This window comes from Gambusia affinis, linkage group LG10 (assembly GCF_019740435.1).
Source record: "Gambusia affinis linkage group LG10, SWU_Gaff_1.0, whole genome shotgun sequence".
Lineage (NCBI taxonomy): Eukaryota > Metazoa > Chordata > Actinopteri > Cyprinodontiformes > Poeciliidae > Gambusia > Gambusia affinis.
In genome coordinates this window covers 12,501,661-12,520,397 of record NC_057877.1, presented here as the reverse complement: position 1 = coordinate 12,520,397, position 18,737 = coordinate 12,501,661, and the positions used below count along the sequence as shown (strand labels likewise).

At 39.0% G+C, this 18,737-nt stretch overlaps 1 protein-coding gene across 1 annotated transcript in view; it reads right to left on the bottom strand.

The window, feature by feature from the left end:
- Positions 1–18,433, bottom strand: part of trabd2b (TraB domain containing 2B) — a 74,047-nt gene extending 55,614 nt beyond the window's left edge. The window contains exons 1-2 of the mRNA XM_044129803.1: positions 18,040–18,433; positions 13,682–14,251 (exon numbers count right to left, since the gene is read on the bottom strand). Of these exons, the coding sequence (XP_043985738.1) occupies positions 13,682–14,251; positions 18,040–18,153 (684 nt within the window). The 5' untranslated portion in view covers positions 18,154–18,433. The remainder of the gene's footprint in view (positions 1–13,681; positions 14,252–18,039) is intronic.
- Positions 18,434–18,737: the final 304 nt, after the last annotated feature.

The following is an 18,737-nucleotide window of genomic DNA, read 5'->3' as shown; positions in this document are numbered from 1 at the left end:
ATTCCAGTGTAGCACGTCTAGAAACTCAAGTGTTTCATCTGTGCAAAACAGCTTAAGGTCAGACAAAATGAAAGCAGCAATTCAAAGTTAGGTCTGCATCTGAAAAATATTCAAGTCTTTAATTTTTTTTCCACATTGTATGCTGCATCTGTCAGGTTCCATGTTTTTCTGTGTATTTATTTCTAGTTTCCTGTGTGCCTGAGTCTCCGTGTTGTCCTGTCTCCCCTTGATTAGTTCCCAGGTGTGTCTCGTCCCCTGATTACCTCATGTGTATTTAGTGTCACCTGTGTCTCTGTGTCTTTGTTGGGTCCTCGTCTCATTTTGGCTTCAGTTCTGCACGTGTCAGTTTGTCCATTCGTTTATCCTGGTTTGCTACCAGTGTTGAGCCTTTGGATTCCGCTCAGCTGTGCCGCCAGGAGTTTTGGACTTATTGTGTTTTTTGTCTGGATTAAATTCATTATTCTACATCTTTTCTGGGTCTGCCGCGTCTACCTCACCTCACACCACACCAATTCCTGACAGCATCCTTATTCCAAATTGGATTAAATTAATTTGTGTGCAGAATTTTAATTACCTCAAAGTTTATCATAAATGTTTTTGGGTAATTTTTGCAACTGTATTAAAAGCTGAAAGATCTGCCCCAGTCTGTGGTCAAGAGTGCAGTGGAGCAGGTTTTCATCCAGGATATCTCTATACATTGGTCTTTTTTTCTCTATTCTGACTAGTCTGCCAGTTACTGTGGCTGTGAGACATCCCTCTAGCATGATGCTGCCACCACCATGCTTCAGTGTAGAGATGGTATTGGCTTGGTAAATAAGCTGTGCCTCATTTCTTCCAAACATGACTCATGGAATCCAGGTGATCAATGGAAGCAATTTAGTTTTGAGATTCATGCCAAAGGCTGCAAATACTTAAATATGATTTCTTGGTTTTCTATTTTTAATACTTTACATCTGAAAAAGATCCACATTGTAGTGATGGAATATTTGTGTGTAGAATTTTGAGAGAAAAGGTTAACTTAACAAAATTTGAAATGAAGCTGTAACATAAGAAAATCTAAAAATAAACACAAAAAACTGAAGGGCTGTGAATGCTTTCTGGACGTACTGCATACTTTAATGTAAACTATTCCATATGTGGCTGTACTTTAAGATTGATGTCCTTTAAGAAGCTGAATCTCTCCTCCTTTTTGAAGTCCTTTGAAGCCTTTAATGTTATTTTTTTTCCAGGATTACCATGTATTTCGCTCCATTCATCTTCTTATAAATACTGACCCACTTCTATAACTACTCAAGAAAGGCTTTCCCACAGCATGACACCACCATCTCCATGTATAACCTTAGGCATAATGAAACCTCAGAAAAATTTGGATTTACAATGCATCCCCAGTAAATATGTACCCATGATAGTCAATGAGAGCATTTACACTTAGCCTCACTTCCACAGAGCCTTCAGCCTAAATTAATACCAATCCAATTTTTGCCGGGTGCCACTGCAAGCTTAGAGCATCACATCACTCCAGCAGGAAACTGTATGAGCACAACATCGACATTATCAAAATATTTCACCAAGACAAACTATATTTGCTCAAAATATATCAATGAAAATGTGTGTATATTTATGCATATGCTGTCTGTATGTAGTTATGGCTATGGAATCACACAAAATGTGTGGTTGTAATACTGACACCAATTAAGTCAGGTTTCTCTCTCACGTCACAGAAAGAGCGAGGTGAAGAGAGAGGTAAAGTGAGAGAGCAATGGAGGGAAAAATACTAATTTTGGGAGTTGAGAACTACTCCCCACACACGCTTCTTGTAGCACCTCTGAGGTTCACAGCAAAACAGAGCGGAGAGGACTCAAGCAGAGGAAACATGCAGCGGAGCAGTGTTAACCATGTAATTACATTATATTGCATATTATTATTGTAAATTACGTATTAACCATACGTAATATACAAAATACAAAGCATTTTGCATTTAGACAGTTACAGTTGTACTCTCAACTGAACGAAGCACCGTCATTCGCAAGTTCCTATATGTTTTTTGCCAAATCAAAAATTACTTTCTTTCAAGTAGCTAATTTATTTTACTAATTCACTAAATTCAGGAGGCAATTTGTTGCACTGTGTTTTATTTAGATACGTCAGATAAAAGATTGAAGACAAATCCAAGCTATATTTTATGATACTTATTTGTATAACTAAAATAATAAAACAATGTGTTGTTTTCTTTATGCTTCCCAAATATGTATACTTTGTATTGGTCTGTCATAAAAAAAAATCCCAATAATCTCCACTGAAGTTTGTAGTTGCAGTATGACAAAATGTACAAGAGGATACTTTTACAAGGCACAGTTTATAAGAACAGAAACAAGTTTGATCTTATAGTTTCATTTTAGTCTATGTCCCACCACCATTTTTGTGGTGGGCCGTAGACAGAGAAGAGGTATGGGAGTGTGAGGAAAGACAAAGTGCTCCACTGGGTTATGTGTAATGAGAAATGCGCCGAGGGGGGCTGAAGAGAAGCACAGGTCATATTAAAAGCAGGTTCAGCGAGAGGTTTTAGCTAATGCTATTTAATCCTAAAGAAGCCTGGAGCTCACAATGCACAACATACATACGGTTTTCTATTTTGGATTGTTGGACTGTGCAGTATGTGTGTCTAAAATCACAGACAGATCAGGAAACTAAGTTAATCACGGACCAAGCATACAACATGGAAAGTTGCATACCATGGCGTGCTGACGACCCTGTTTCTGTGCTCACTTATTCTGACTCATAATGATCGCTGTAGAGTTAAATGTCAAGTTGAGCTCTATTGGTTGTTCACAAGAGTGCAAAGTGTTTCCAACAATCAACCTAATGTTCCTTTCAAAACAAGCAGAAATAAGCATTGCAAAATTGATGACTAACTGATTTTTAGGCTGTTTTTTATAGTTATAAATCCCTTTTAACTTGCCTGTGAAATATCATTTTGCAACAGGGAACAGAGGAAGTGCTAAAACAGGCAATTATATTGACTTGCACAGTCAACAAAGAGGGAGTTCATGGTGGGTTCATGGGTCAACCAAACATTGGACTTTAACATTTACAAACAGTTGCTTCCTGTTTTCGATGTGTAACCCTAACAAAGCACAAAGTAATTATGATAATATCTTAATTCTTAAACCTACACCAAATGAAACTTTAAGCTTTGCCATAAGCATTTCTTATGGACTGCTAAAAACTTTACTCAACTAAGAGTCCCACTACTGCAACATATTTTTCTCAATTAAAAATAAAAAAATAAAAAAAAACAATTATTTGGTAAAACGCTACTTAATTACAGAGTAACTCAATTAAGTAGTGTCTGATTTAACATTTAAAAATGACTTAAGAGGGCTGCACAGTGGCGCAGTTGGTAGAGCTGTTGCCTTGCAGCAAGAAGGTCCTGGGTTCGATTCCCAGCCCGGGGTCTTTCTGCCTGGAGTTTGCATGTTCTTCCTGTGCATGGTGGGTTCTCTCCGGGTTCTCCGGCTTCTTCCCACAGTCCAAAAACATGACTGTCAGGTTAATTGGTCTCTCTAAATTCTCCCTAGGTGTGAGTGTGTGTGTGTGTGAATGGTTGTGTGTCATATGTGTCTCTGTGTTGCCCTGCGACAGACTGGTGACCTGTCCAGGGTGAACCCCGCCTCTCGCCCGGAATGTAGCTGGAGATAGGCACCAGCAACCCTCCCGACCCCATTAGGGACAAGGGTGAACAGAAAATTGATGGATGGATGGAAAAGAGACAAAAAAAAGAAATAAAAATATAAATAAATTCTGGTACTGTAAAATAAGCTGCAGCATTCATGAGATGGAATTTTTCATGTCCTAAAAATCTGTGGCAGGCTGGGAGCCTTACTAGAAGCTCATCTAATAAAGGTGACAAAATGTTACATCAATAGAATGGGATATTTATCTATTTAGCAGATATCACTCAGAAATCAAAAAGGCTACTTTAACGAACTAAAACATTGCATTGAGTCTGCTCTGTTTCCTGAACGTTTTTTGGAGAGAAGACATGCAATATCCTTGATTCTCTACACTCCTAGCCTCAAACAAAAGGTGATCCTTGGTTAAACAAAGGTTATAAAACAACAATGTCCCAAAAGACGACATTCCAGAGGGGCCACGTGTGTCTCTGAGGAAATCAGTCAGTCACATTCTTGTCTGTGATCAATCAGCCTCTGGCCCCAGCCAAACCCAGGTCAAACCAACCCATCTTTAAAACCACCTGCCCTTGGCACAAAAAATAACCTCCTGCTCTTTATAATGTCTAGCCGTCTCTTTTTTATTTTTTGAGCAAATACTGTATCTGAAAAAAAAGAACATAAACAAGACCACCTGCCAACAACAAAACAATTCAACCACCCTTTATTGCAATTTCCTCCTTTTTCTTAAGGTTGAGACAATAATTACATAGAAACTAACTACTGTGTAGGTGTGCTTGGCTGCTCTGTTTCTCATTTGAAGGGAAGAAGTGTGTATAAAGATGATGAGAGATGTGAGGTTGTTCCAATTTAAGCAGGAAGGAACATTTGTTTTATCTGTGGGCGAAGAAAAGTGGAATGAAAGAGTACTTTAGTCTGCCATGCTTAACTCACAGCCTCTGCAGCACTCAGCTTACACTGGGGAGAAGAAATGTCAGAACATAACCAATAAATAAGCCAAAGAACAAGTCCAATTTATAGCTACAACCCATGTAAAAAAATCCAAAACAATTAAGTGTTTAACAATGATAAAATATGTACAAGACATAGAACTAACACAACAATAGAAATAGACATAAAGCGTGTCACAAAAAAAAAAAAGAAAACTAACATGGAATAAACACACTGTGCTGAAGGCCACTTGAACACAGGTTGCTAAAAGAGATCTAAAAATATACAATGAAAGTGCCAGTCTAATAGTTTAACTGGTGCCAAAGTTTAGGACCTGAAAAAGCAGCATGTCTCTGGACAGATGTGTTTCTGTGTGAGTGTTCCAGTTAAAAGAACACAGGTAGAAGCAATCGTATCAAACTAGAGAAAGGGTCTTCCACTCTAGACCTCAAGCCATATCTAACTTTTAGATATGTTCCTGGTCCAATGGACTTTATCCAAATGGTTGAATTACTTTCTTAGTACACACTCACATTCTCCGGAGTCCTGCTAATGATCTGATAATTTGACGTTGAAGCAGAGACACATCTAAAAGTTGCGGGACACTGGCCCTAGAGGGCAGGAGCTGAATAACCCTGAGCCTCTCATAAAGGTCATCTTAATCCCCCTGCATACTTAGGTGTACTTCACTCCACAACAGTTGCACATACTTGAGGCGCATTCAATGCAGACTCGAAAAAGACGTTCGCGTAAAGGTAATTTCCTCAACCGTGTCGTGGTGTCTCAAGGGAACTGCTCAGAGGGTAACGATGTTCACATCGAACTGTATGTTACACCGAGCTGAAAAGGTTGAGTCAGGGCAACCAGTGGAAGAGATGCATATCAGCAAGACTGCCACTTTGTGTTGCACTAACAGATATGCAGAGGCTTTACTGGCAGAGTACACAGCTAGGCGTCCAACTAGATCATTAAAGCTGCGAGTATCCATTCGGATTGAGGGAAATTAAGGAATTTGTCAGGAGAAATGTGTGCAATCGGCAATGCACACAGAACACCGGAGTATATTGAACACCAGGTTCTTTACTGAACCTAGCATAAAACGCTTTGCAGTGTCAGAGACAAGTCCCGATAAAAACTTGAATTGTATTCTTTAGATCTCACCTCAAAGGGATTGGCATGAGTTTTAATGTCTACAATAAATTAAATGGGTTGTTTTTTTCAGTAAAACATGGCTTATTTGTTTTTATTAGCAATGATTTATCATGATTGACCCACAGGGAACGTGTAGTTTACATGTCTAGCTGTTACCTTTTAATTCTGAGATGTCGTCTACATTTGTTATGCCATTGAATGGTGGCTGTCCACATGGGGTTTAAGAAGGGATTATGTTTTCAACCAGATAGTGAAACTGTTTTGTTAAAAAGTCATGGCTTAATAAAAAAAATACTTAAACATTGCATTCATTACAATTCAATTTAAATAATTTATTTTTCAATGTTTTGGTGTAAAACTAAAACATATTTTTTAGATTAGAAGGGCTTATCAATGGTAGTAATAGCTAATCAATATTATATATTTTATATCTTTATTTGACAAAATTTAGTAAATTAAATGCCACCCAAAATCTTTTCTTTCCAATGTACTGAAAATATGGTGGAGTCATTACTTTAGATTTCAGGTAGTCTGAGTGAAAAGGGGACATGGCCTCAGTTGGAGTCAGGGAATGGAGACAGGACTGAAAGTTTATAGGGACGCACATGTTTTACAGGCGTCTTGGTTTGACTAAGTAGGATTTTGAAAAACAGTTTGATGCAATTTCTTTGAAGGAAAAAAGAAAAACTTCTGGATAGGCAATTAACTTTTACCATTAGCACTTTCCAGTCATTCCTTCTATGTTTGTTAAATTGAAAGAGAGTAAGTAGGTTTTTTCCATAAAGGAAAAACATTTGCTGATTAACTTCTACCAAGGCCTTTGTGGAGCCACTTTGTATTTTTAAATACCATAGGCTCCTGCCTGCTGACTTTTCCAGACATGTGTTCAAGAAATGCATTGCTTTTCTCCCAAAATATGAATCAAGCTGTAGATTTGTTGACGTTTGTTTTGTCTACTGTGTACAGTGCCGATGTAACATGCTCCATCTCTCCTACAGAGTTCTGTCCAGGATTTAATTCTCTAAATGCTTCTGGATGGCAGAGAGCTATTTGGTCATTAAGAAGTCTATTAAGTCATTAGAGTAACAGTGGGACTGCCGTCTGCCTGCTGAAGGGACCAGATGATCAGCCTGATAGGTTTTACCTAGCAGTTTTCCACATATTTGCGCACGTAATTATAGGTTAGTTGACCTAGTGGACCGTGACTCAGATGTCACACTTAAAGAGGCATTGGACGTCACCAACACACTTTAAAAGGTAATACCCCCCACTCTCTCCTTCCCTTTCTCTCTTTTTTCCACTTGGTGTGGGTGTGTTATTGTGTGTTCAAATGAGCAGTAAGTGAGGAATGACACAGCCAGACCCTTGGGTCATGTCAGATGGAAAGAAGAAAGCAAGAAGAATCAAAAGGGAGGCACAAGGTTGGAGCAAACTAGAGCAGAGTTCAGACACAGAATTGCCTTTTCCATAAGTCAGACCATGCACTTTAAACCTAGACATACACGCCCCATCGATGTACGTAAATATTTGGATTTTGGCATGGTTGCATGGTATTCAAAATCCTCCATTAAATATGTCTTTTTGGATAAATACTATCTAAGGAAAATATTTAGAATGATTTATGATATGTGAGGATCCTTGACTGTTATTTGAAACAGTGCTTGCTCAGTCAGTGCAGACATTTACTGCTCTGAACTATGAATATTGAGCTGCTCACCATAAACACTTGTTGGTGAATTGAACAGCCAGAAACATCTGGATCTACACCAGGGGTCTCAAACTCCAGTCCCCAAGGACCGCTGTCCTGCAACTTTTAGATGTGCCTCTGCTGCACCACACCTGAATAGAATAACTGCAGGACAGCGACCCTCGAGGACTGGAGTTGGAGACCGCTGATCTACACGGTGGAAACTCCCCCTGGTTATTCTACGTTGTAGTGCCTTTACCTTTTTTTTATTATGTATGTCAAATTACTGATTTGTGTTTAAGGGAAACTTTTTAGTAGGTTTTCTGAAAAAAAAAAAATAATCAAATTTAGCAGCACGTAAAAATATAGTGACTAATGGAAAACAGATTGTGTGGCTATAAACAGTTAAGAGAACCATTTTTTTCATTCAGACAGAAAAAAGTATATTCAAGATTATGGTTGTAAACCCACTGAGTGTCATTGCGTGTTTTTTTTTCCATTATGTCCAGTATGTCTCCATAAAAATAATAATGTCTAAATGTTAACATATTGGACTTAATAATACCCTGATAACATCCACAGTTATAAAACTATGGCCATATCTTGAGATATACAGGGTCTGGAGCGTACTATGACCAAGCACATAAGAGACTGAAGTTGTAGCAATAAACAAGTCTGGAGAATCCACCAAGTTCATCCACCCACAGGTTGATTGTTTTTATTCTTAAAGGGTGTCAGCTTTTTCATCTGACTTTTTACGATATGGAAAGGAACTGTGCCATATTGATCAAACTTCAGTTTGTACTTATAAACTCAGTGTTTTGTATTATTTATGAATTGTATCTAATCTACTCAGTTTTCTGTAATAAGTACTAGCAAAAAAAATATTAAAATTTGCTAATGGGTCTTAATCTGTCATCTTGACTTTCATAAAACCCGACTAACCTAAATGTGGACTACAATCATAATAAACTGAAATGTTTATTAGCATTATATGAAGATTGTTTTTTAAATAATACACATTTTTGAATGAAATGAAATTAAATCCCATTTTATGATTATATGTAATTGTTGAAAATAGTTAATGATACACTAAAACAAACTGATATCCAAAATTAAGAGTAAATGTAATAACTGGATACTTACAAATAAGAAATGAAAGTAGAATGGACTAAGGGTACGAGAAGTCTCTACATTGTTGTTTTTACTTCTCCTGCTTGTTCTATAAATTGTGGGTTTCACTGACAGCTGTGTGTTTGGCGCCACCCTTTGACTTGGAGATTTATTGTTGCTGTTTGCTAACATAATAGACACAGTCAGCAAATCTGTGCCAAATGGTGGAAAGTGTTGGTGCCTAGACCGTAGGAGGAAAAAAACAGATGTTTGTTTATTCATATTTCAAGTCTGACGGTGGAACAAAAAGCAGGATTATAGATTTACTCTTACAGGATCAAATCTATAATATAGTAAGTAACGTTTACAAACACTCCAGCCGTGACATTTCACATACTGTTAATGTTGAGGTCCTTCGAAATGCCATTGCTGAAGTGTTTCATTAGCTATAAAGCACTACTTTTCCAACACAGATGGCATCCTTAATCTTCAGTCTGAGAAGGGTATTATGACCCTGAAATGTTAAAATGATTAATTAAAACAATTACAAGCAACATTAGGAAAATAGAATATATTTTTCTTACTGGCTGGCTAGTATGACCTGGTTGAAAATAATCCACATTCTACATTTGATTGGCTGATCAAGCTCTTACAACAATTTCCATCACAAGAAGCTGCTGGCTTTCAAGGCAGCTAAGTGCCGAGATTCAGAAAGAAAGAAAAATTGTATGACAAACCCATAAAAAGAAGCCTAGCCAGTATAGAGCAAGGCCTGATCACTGTCTTGAGATTTGATTGAAATAAATGTTTTTGATAGCATCAAATGCATTATTACTTTTGTCAAATTGTATGTGAAGGTTCTCCTTATTTTGTCTCTCCTCCACACCTCCAACTAGAGAATTTTTTTTTTTTCCACCTAGCTCAGTTCTATGCAGTGATAACTATACAATCATCCGACAGCCTGCGCCAGATAAACTAGTTGGAGCTGTTGATGCACCACCATCCAAGATGGGAAACAGGATGGTAGGAATTAGTCTTTCAGACACAGTTTGAATAAATTATATTATGCATATGTTATGAAAGTGCTTGAAAATGACTGTTTATGTTTTTTTAAGATAGTTTAACATAGCTTCTTACAAGCACAAGAATAAACAGTTAGATGAGCATTTCCACTTCACAGTAGACTTCAATCGAGTGTTTTTCTTGTCATTTTTCTTTCAAGGAAGAAAAATAGCACTATTAATACACACACACATGCATACACATGCACGCGTGCACACACACACACACATGCAACAAGTGATTTCTTCTTTTCTGTCAATTTATTTTCTTCTTTAACTAACAGGTGTTTTACTGTCATTTAAAACACATTTTTAAAGCTTCATATGTTGTTCCACTAGCCACTAAATGTCACCTGTTTTTGAAAACTATTCTTGTAACAAATGATTGTAAATTCCTGCATGAACAAATGACCAATAGGGTTGTATTTGGTTGGTGGAGAATCCCACTCAAGCAGAAGGTTACTGCAGTCGTCACGCTGACTGAAATAGGCATTGTAAACATCGCAGCCCTTAAAAAAAGGATGAGACCGAGAGAAAATCAGATTCTGTCACCTCGCAATCTCAAAACCTTTAACCCTATTTGATCTTAAGTCTTGAAGTGACAAATGACATCTCTCTCTCTGTGTGATTGCACTGGTACCCATAAAAAGCAGCCGATGGAAACTCAACTTAGTCAGAGACCAAGGTGGGCAGTGGTGTTGCCGTCCAGCTCAGCAGTACCTAGACAAGACCCCAGCAGACTGCCAGTCTCCTTACTGCTTCGTTGCTCATGACTCCACCACCTCCTACTATGACCTCTGACCCCTGCCCAGGAGAAAGGCGCCACCAATGTGATGTAATTTCTCCTCAACATGAGTCGCTGGTCTCAGCTGAAATGTGACCCTGGGAAAATAAATATGTGTGTTTGCTTGGTGGAATAGAACGAAACTTAAATTGCAGAAATTGCTGGCTTACATGTTCAGAGGGGCTAAGTGACATACAGTACAGACCAAAAGTTTGGACACACAGTTGTGTCCAAACTTTTGGTCTGTACTGTACATAGTGACATAAATAATCAATTTCAGTCTGGTAATGTGCATCGCAGTTACATGCCGCTATTGCTATTTTGCGACAGCTAATATTAAGATATTTGATCAAAGAGAAAAAAAAATCTATTTGAAGCAATTTTAGATATTTGACGGATGCGTTTACTTGATAAACACTGATGGCACTTTAATGACCTACCCCTGTGGGAAAAAAGGAAGCCTTTAAAGGGATACCGATGTGCAGCTTGCACTCTTTGAACTGACTAAACTTTCTCCAGCCTTTTCCAATCTGCGCTCAAAGCATTTGCTACTCGCTGTCCTGCCCACCTGTCAAGTTGCATCAGCCCTCAAAGAGCCAGAGAAGAACCATGCACCATTACTTGCCTTTATTTCCATAGCCTCTAAACTGTTTCTCACAGTCATATTCACACCTCTCTGAGATCTAAAAAGACCACAGAGAGGTCTCAGACAGGCAGCGCTCATGTTAGACCGCTGTAGTTTGTTGTCAAAAGAAGACTCTGGTGTGTCTAACATTTCTGTATGCCCCAGGATATAGATGACTTTCCATCCATGTATCCATCCGACGGCCCATCCATTTGTCCATCCATGCATATGTCTGTCTATCCATCTACCTGCCATAAATCCAATGTAATCTTTTCTCGCTATACTTTAAGAACAGACCGAGTGAGTTTGGCAACCTTGGAAAATGGAGTCTGGAAAAGTATGGAATTTTTGCATGAAAATGTGTTGAAATCGCGAATCTCCAGGACCAAGTTCTGTTGAAGAAACCTCTGTGTGGAAAGACAGTTCACCTTTCAGCAAAAGCTTCTCTTTAAATATCACAAGCTATAACTATCTGAAAAAGAACAAAAATTACTGTGAGGTTTGGAAACTTTACAAATTCAGATTGCCTTTTTCGAAGTGATTCAGATTCTTGTTAGCAGTGAAATGACGCACCCTGGACTCAGCCTTACCACTGTTTCGACACACCGTCTCTCCCAGCATAGTGTGTGTGTGTGCGTGCGTGTGCGTGTGTGTGTGTCTTTGACCGTCTTTCTGGTGCTTCACTTTCCTTTAGTTCACACCCACACAGTTTCCCTTTTGACTTGAGGTCTAGCCTTTCTCCTGACCTCATCATTGTTACAGTCAAGCGTAAAAGGATCCAATCAACCATGATCTTCAGATTAAACCTCACATTATTGTAATTGAGAATAATGGTTCCCATATCAGTTTTAGTCCAGCTCTGAATTGTATTTATACACATGTGGAAAGAGAAGGACCCGAGTCTCAGAAGTTCAGAGCACACCGGTTGGGTTGATTTAATGTTAGCCTCTTTTTTTTTTAAACTGATTCTCCCACCAGAGCTGCTTATCTCTGCAGGTCCTCCACAGCTCCTGCTCCACTTATTAATGCTGTCCTTGAACAGTCTGTGTCAGCTTAATAGGTAAGAAGTTGTGTCAAACTTCCTCCCTTCCATTTTAAGATTATGGATTAAACAGTGCTCTGTGAGAACTTAAATGCTTGAGACATTATTTTATAGCATAACTCTGCTTTAAACACAACAACTTTCTCCCTGACCTTTCTGCTGGGACCTTATTCTTCATGAAAATGCCTGTTTCCTAACGTTCTCCAACCAAGCTCTGAGGCCTTCACTGTAAACCTACTGAGAATAAATTACACACAGGTGGACAATTTTCACTCATTAGGTGACTTCTGAAGACATATGGTTTAGCTTGATTATATTTAGGGCTGTAAAAGTAAAGAGAAGTCAATAAAAATGCATGGTGAAAATTTCAATTTTCTATGCTTAAATATTTTTGGAAGCTAGCTGTCCTGTCATTCCCAGTTCATGATTTTGCAGTACTTTGTCCTTACCAATAAACCCTGTTACATTGTCATTAGTGGTTTTGATAAATATCAAAAGGTTTCAGCATTTTTGAAATGCACTGTGTGCTCAGCTATGCAGGACACACTTTGCAACAAAGTTTTATAGCAACGCAGGCCCACTTTAAATGCAAGCTTCAACTACACACATCGGAGGAGAATACTGCGGCACACATTAGGGACGCAGCATGTCTGCGGCACAAAACAGATCACTGGTAAGCCCACCCGAAGCTGGAAGCCTTTACCCTCTTCATTACCGAAAAACGGTGCTCTTTGCAGCTGCTTATTTCTAGGGGCAGCAAAGCTCTCAGGCATGTGCAGTACACGCAGTGCCGTTTTGACAGCGTAGTTAGAAAGTACTGATGAAAGCGGAGAGGCTCAAAACGCTCCGCCGCTCAAATTAGCTGTGAACCAATCCGTGCCGTCACGACCCCCTGCAGATTCTGTTGCAGCGCACCATAAATGTTCCTATGTGAAGCCTCTGCATGGCTACAGCAAACCTCCATACAGGGTAGAGGAGAGCATCATTACATCATCCATTACATCAAATATGTCTCACGATTTTATGACAGAACCAACTACATTCATGCTTTCTTTATCCTTACACAACAATTCTCATGTTTTACTCATCAGCTAATTAGTGTCTCACTAATATTTTAGTCTCCAGTAACAGTCCTAGTCCAACAGTTTTGCAGAGATAGAGCCACTCTATGCTGATGGAAGGGAGAGCTCCATGCTCTCTTCACCTTTGCTAATCTGGTCTCATGTACACCACTCACTCTGATACCCTTACTGCAGATTCAGCTGCTGAGCATGTTTGTCTAGTGAGGTGGAGAGACATCCATAACCATAAAGCTGTCTCCATACAGACACATTTTAGCGCTTCCCTCTCCTCAAATTGTCCTCTACCTCTTTTTTTTTGCTCGCTCTTTTAGAATCCCTCCATATACACTAAACTTTTATAGTAGACTATAAAGCCCAACCTCCTCCACCTTCAGAGCTACTTTACTGCAGCCAGAGTTATGACAGACACACAAAGTAAGATTCTGCTCAAGTTCTCCAGATGTCCCAGCTGGTCTAGACTCAAAAACAAAACAACAGAGTAAAGACGAAAGAGCTTCCCTTTCTCCTTCTTACCTGAGAGAAGTTTAGCCCATTAAGGGGGTGACACTGCTCCTCAACCCGCTCCACTGCCCCCGTCTTCTTCCTCATTCGTTCTGCCTCTTGAGCCAAGAACAAGTCCAACACTGGAGTCCCTCTGGACCGGACGTCCCACTCTGTCAACGAGTTTACCATCAGCATCACCCACACAGGCCTCTTCCTCTCCCAGTTCCCTGCGATGGCGTTGAACAGATAGTCGGCGTACAGGCCACGACCTCTCTGGTCCGCAGTCATCCAATAAGGCATCATGTGTTTGACGTAGTCCAGGTGGCGTTTGAGGCGACGGTACAGGTCTCGAGGCAAAAGGGTCTGCAGGTTTTCTCCGTGGGGGAGCAGCTGGCAGCTAGTGAGCTTGGAGATGGTCAGAGGATCTGTGAGGTCCAGCTCAAAGAACACGTTACTGCTGCTTCGGAAGGCTTGCTTGGAGCTGTTGGGGATGAAGTCCCAGACTCGGGTGTAGGGAACGTGGATGGTACCAAACAAGTAAGAGGGTGGCTGAGGAGGTCTGCGATTTATTCTCCACAGGAAAGAATTCAGCTCGCTTTGCTGTGGAAAAGGGAGAGGAAAACCAAAAGTATCACTTTAGAGCAGTTAAGCTTACATTAGAACTAGAGCTGAAGAACATTTTTCTCTGAGCTTAAAAAGAAAAAACAAAAAGAAACTAAAATAAAAAAGGGGTTTTTGTTCAGGAACAGAGAATTGTGGATTTGAAGGAGTTTATAGCAAGGCCTCCTGGGTTGTAAACAGACCCTCGGGGATTGTTGAGGTACATCCTTCTGTTGCCAAAGTCTCTTTTCACCATGTGTAGTATTTTCAAAGCAGCAGTGCAAATATAATGCACCGTTGAAGCTTATAAAAACAAAAAGCCCAAAGAAACCTGCTCTCCATTCTGACCTCACTGTGATACTTTTGTTAGTGACGTTTTTGCGCTCGCCACAAGACAGGAGACGCGATGCTGACAGTCCTAAACACAGCATTGTGTTTTTCTGTGGTTTCCATAACAGGAAGCATTTGTCTGTTATGCTTATATTCATAAAAAACAATGTCACAAAGGAAATTAAATAATCATAGTCATTTTAAATAAACATCAGAGCATGTTGCATTTTAAATATGTTTCTTGTTAAGAGCTCAGCGAATGTGCCGTGCATGTGCTATGGCTTTGATGTTGGCATTATTCGAACATGAAAAAAGAATTTGCTTCTCCAAACAATATGAAGCTGCTGGCCACCGACGCACAGTGTAATCAGGCGACTGAGGAGATGAAACCCATTACAGTAGAATAAAGTTATTCTTAGAAAATGTTTACCTCTACAATTAAATCAAGAAGATTTCCCTCAGCTGCGCTCCAGCCATACTGCATACTGCCAAGTTTGCCTTTAAAATTTCAAATAGCAGCCAAAATGAGCAAAGATTTCTTGCGGGATGTTCTCTTTAATTAATTGCAATGAGCATCCAGTATTTTTCCTGGCAGTCTGCTGCAAGGGCAAACTAAACAGAGCTGCTATGGTCTGGATGATTTCATTACAGCGGTTTGAAGTCTTTGCAGATAAGCTGGGATACTTAAGAAGAGTAGATTTTTATTTTTATTTTGTTTTTAATATTTTCCTGTCAGGGTTGGATTTGTAAATTCTCCCTTCATCATATTTCTGAGAAATGGGAATAGAGTATTTTTATTCTGAGCACCAGTGCCAGCCCAAGTAGTTTGAGGATCTAAGCAGAAATCAATTTGGGGCCAAGCTCCATTTAAGTCCACCATCCACCACAACCCTACTGACCTCCCTTTATATTGTCCAGCATATTGTTCAGCGAAATCAGTGGCTTTCACCGAATGCCGTCTTAGGAGTATTAGGGGTCTTAGGGTAAAGTGAACTGAATATAGATTTTCAGATATTTATTTGGTGGGGAGAAGAAAAAGCATCTTTTTTCCTGGCACACTGGTAACACTGATGCACACACTCCACCCCAGTAGATGGTCATAATGCATCTAAAGCATGTCTGCCAACCGTACAAATTATGCAATGAGTACTTCAAGACTACAGGTTTACTTTGATGCAAAACATGTTGCGTGAGCGCTGACACCAGGGCTAACTTTAGCTACAACAGGCAGCAACAAAGCAGATGACGGGATTCAGAGTCAAAATAAGTAAGTCCATGTCTGACAAAACTGTTCATGCGTATGTTTAGTCATGATTGATTCATTCATGATTGAAATTTTATTCTCAATGACTGCTGATGGTAATGCATATTGTTAATTCATGAAGGTGACATTTGAAGTGAAATTCAATTAGAAAAATGTGATTAATTTGGAGTAATTGTTTACAAAACCTCTAATTAATTGAACAAAATAAATGTGTAGTGCAGTGCCTTACACAGACTGATGTTCTTAAGCTTCTTTTTCATTTATTTATGATGGCAAACAATGCTTAATTTCTCATAAGATTGGACTACTACAAATGACCAGTGAAAAAACATTTTTAATGTAGAAATTTGGGTTTAATAAAGTTCATGTTTATTGCCTGCTTAAGGGTTGCTATTTTCAAAAGATATTTTTTATATGACAAATGACCCTCATCGAATGCATATTCTTTATGATATATCATTTACTGCAAATGACTGTGTATATTTCCAAGTTTGATATAGCATTCATATCAAATCTTGCTCCTGTTCCTTCTTGATCTTTTCACGAATTGTTGACATGTGCATACAATGTTTTTTTGACTCAGACACAAGCAGCATAAATTATTAAATAATCTTTAAATTATGACTCAGTTAACACAAATTTGTGTGCGTTTGTCAACATGTCCAGTATGTTGCATTTTTTACCCCTGGTCCCGACACAAATAGCGTGGGGGCAAATATTGGAAAACATCAACAATTGAAAAACAAGCATGTAACCAAATATAAGGAGGGATAGATTCAATGATTTAGTTAAATCCTTAATGTGAAGTAAATGTGTTGCAGAACATATTTGAAAAACTTTTAACACTGTCAGACAAAAAAAAAATATGCAATGTAGTTTTTAACTGTGGTAAAAGTGAGAAATATTGTCAAGAAAACATAAAGAAAAGGCAGACCTTTTAGGCAAAATACAAAAAGAAGACATTTTGTCACTTTAAAAAAAAAAGAAAAAAAAGTTCAATAAAGAGTTTAGTTTTAAAAGATTATAATTTCCTTATTCTTATTACGTATGTTGGTTTTATAGGGTTACGATGACTTTTAGACACGGAAAGTGTGGTCGTGCTTGACTTATAACCGACAAGATGAGAGATCCCCTCCTCTGAGGCAGTGCTGACTTTTTCTGGAGAGCCTTGACACGCGGTGCTCCTTTTTATGAGGGTAATTACTCCTAATGCAAAACAGAGACCACTGTACTGACGCATACAAATCACACGAAGCGTAGGGGCACGAAGTCTTTACATTGAACTCTAAAAACAAAACCATTTTTTGAGACATAATGATATAATGAGATAATGATAATAACCTCGCTGCAAATACATGGAGAGCGATTTTCAAGTGTTATACACCTGTTTCTTAGGTGATGCATGTTTGTTTTTTTTTTCTTCCTGTCAGCAGCAACAAAAAAAAAAAGCGTGTGGGACGTATGATTAGTGTTCCTCTGCGCACAGAGGAAAATCTTTGATTTGCCCTATAATAACCTTTATTTGTTTAATAAACCGCACACTGTGTTGAAACATGGCCACTTCAGAAAGGTCAATGAAACTTTTCCAAATGAAGTTAAGTCAACCGTGGGTGTTCTCTACTTTGTCACATAAACAGCCGTAAAGTTGGCAAGCTGGTAGTTTCCTTTGGCAAACCCGCTCATTGGGAAGGCCGAGATCTATACAATCCTACAATCTCTTTATATTTTCACATGTGTATAGTCGTAGTAGTAATAATAATAATAATAATAATAATAATAATAATAATAATAATAATAATAATAATAATAATAATAATAATAATGGTTATTAATATTATTGTTATTAAGAAGATAAATATATTATTTATAAATTATATATTTGGTTCAAAGCTGCAATTTCTTTCAAGTATTAAGGGATCACTACAATAGATTTTTGAATAATTATTTTTTGTGCCATTCAGCTATGTTTAGCACCTATTATTAGAAGCTAATTCCAGTTTTTTCCCCATTATCCAAGCTGTTATAGTATAATTGCAAACATAAAACAGAAAGAATCTCTGCTATTTTGCTAGTAAGGCTGCAAAACATACAGGTATGTGTATTTTGCCACGGACTTGTTTTCTCAGAAGCAAATTATGTAATGAGTCTAATAAAAGGACTCTTCTGCGCAATAAAATTCCCCAATAAAACTCACCGACTTCGGTGGGTCGCACTGCCTCGGTCTGCCCGTACGCCCTGCGCCCCAGGGTGCCACAGTTTGCAGCAGACCGCCCAGGAGGATCCAGCTGAACACCGGCAAGTAGAACATCTCCCCGAGATGACAGGACACTTGTAGCACAGAACTTTTTTTTTTTTAAACTCTCTCTGTCAGACTGCGTCCTCTCCTCTTACTCGCTGTGCTTTGAATTAAGAGTAAAAAGAAGCGCTACCGGTGGCCTCTGGGCTCACATGTGCAGCTCGGCTGGAGCACCATCCCGCCTCTTCACGCACTCCGCCTCTGAGTTTGTTTTGTTTCTGTCTGCAGTTTTTCTCGTGTCTCTTCGCACGGTGCGCTCCGGGGGCACGAGCCGGAAAAGTCTTAGGGAAAAGTTTGCGCTGCGCGAGTTTGGACGGGGGCGAGAGAGAGAGAGAGAAAGAAAGAGAGAGCGAGAGGTGGAACGACAGGAGTACACCCCTCACCCCTCCACAACATTTAAACACAAAGTATGCATACACCACCACAGTCCCTTTAGAGAGAGGAGTGAGCAGCAGGTCCAGAGCGGAGGACATGTGTGCGTGAGAAAAGACCCTAAAGATAGACGCATAGAGAACTGTGAGGTTTAAATCGGTTTATATTCTTGAATTTACCTCAATATTATGTCTATCACAGCCGGATCTGTACTGTATACTAAA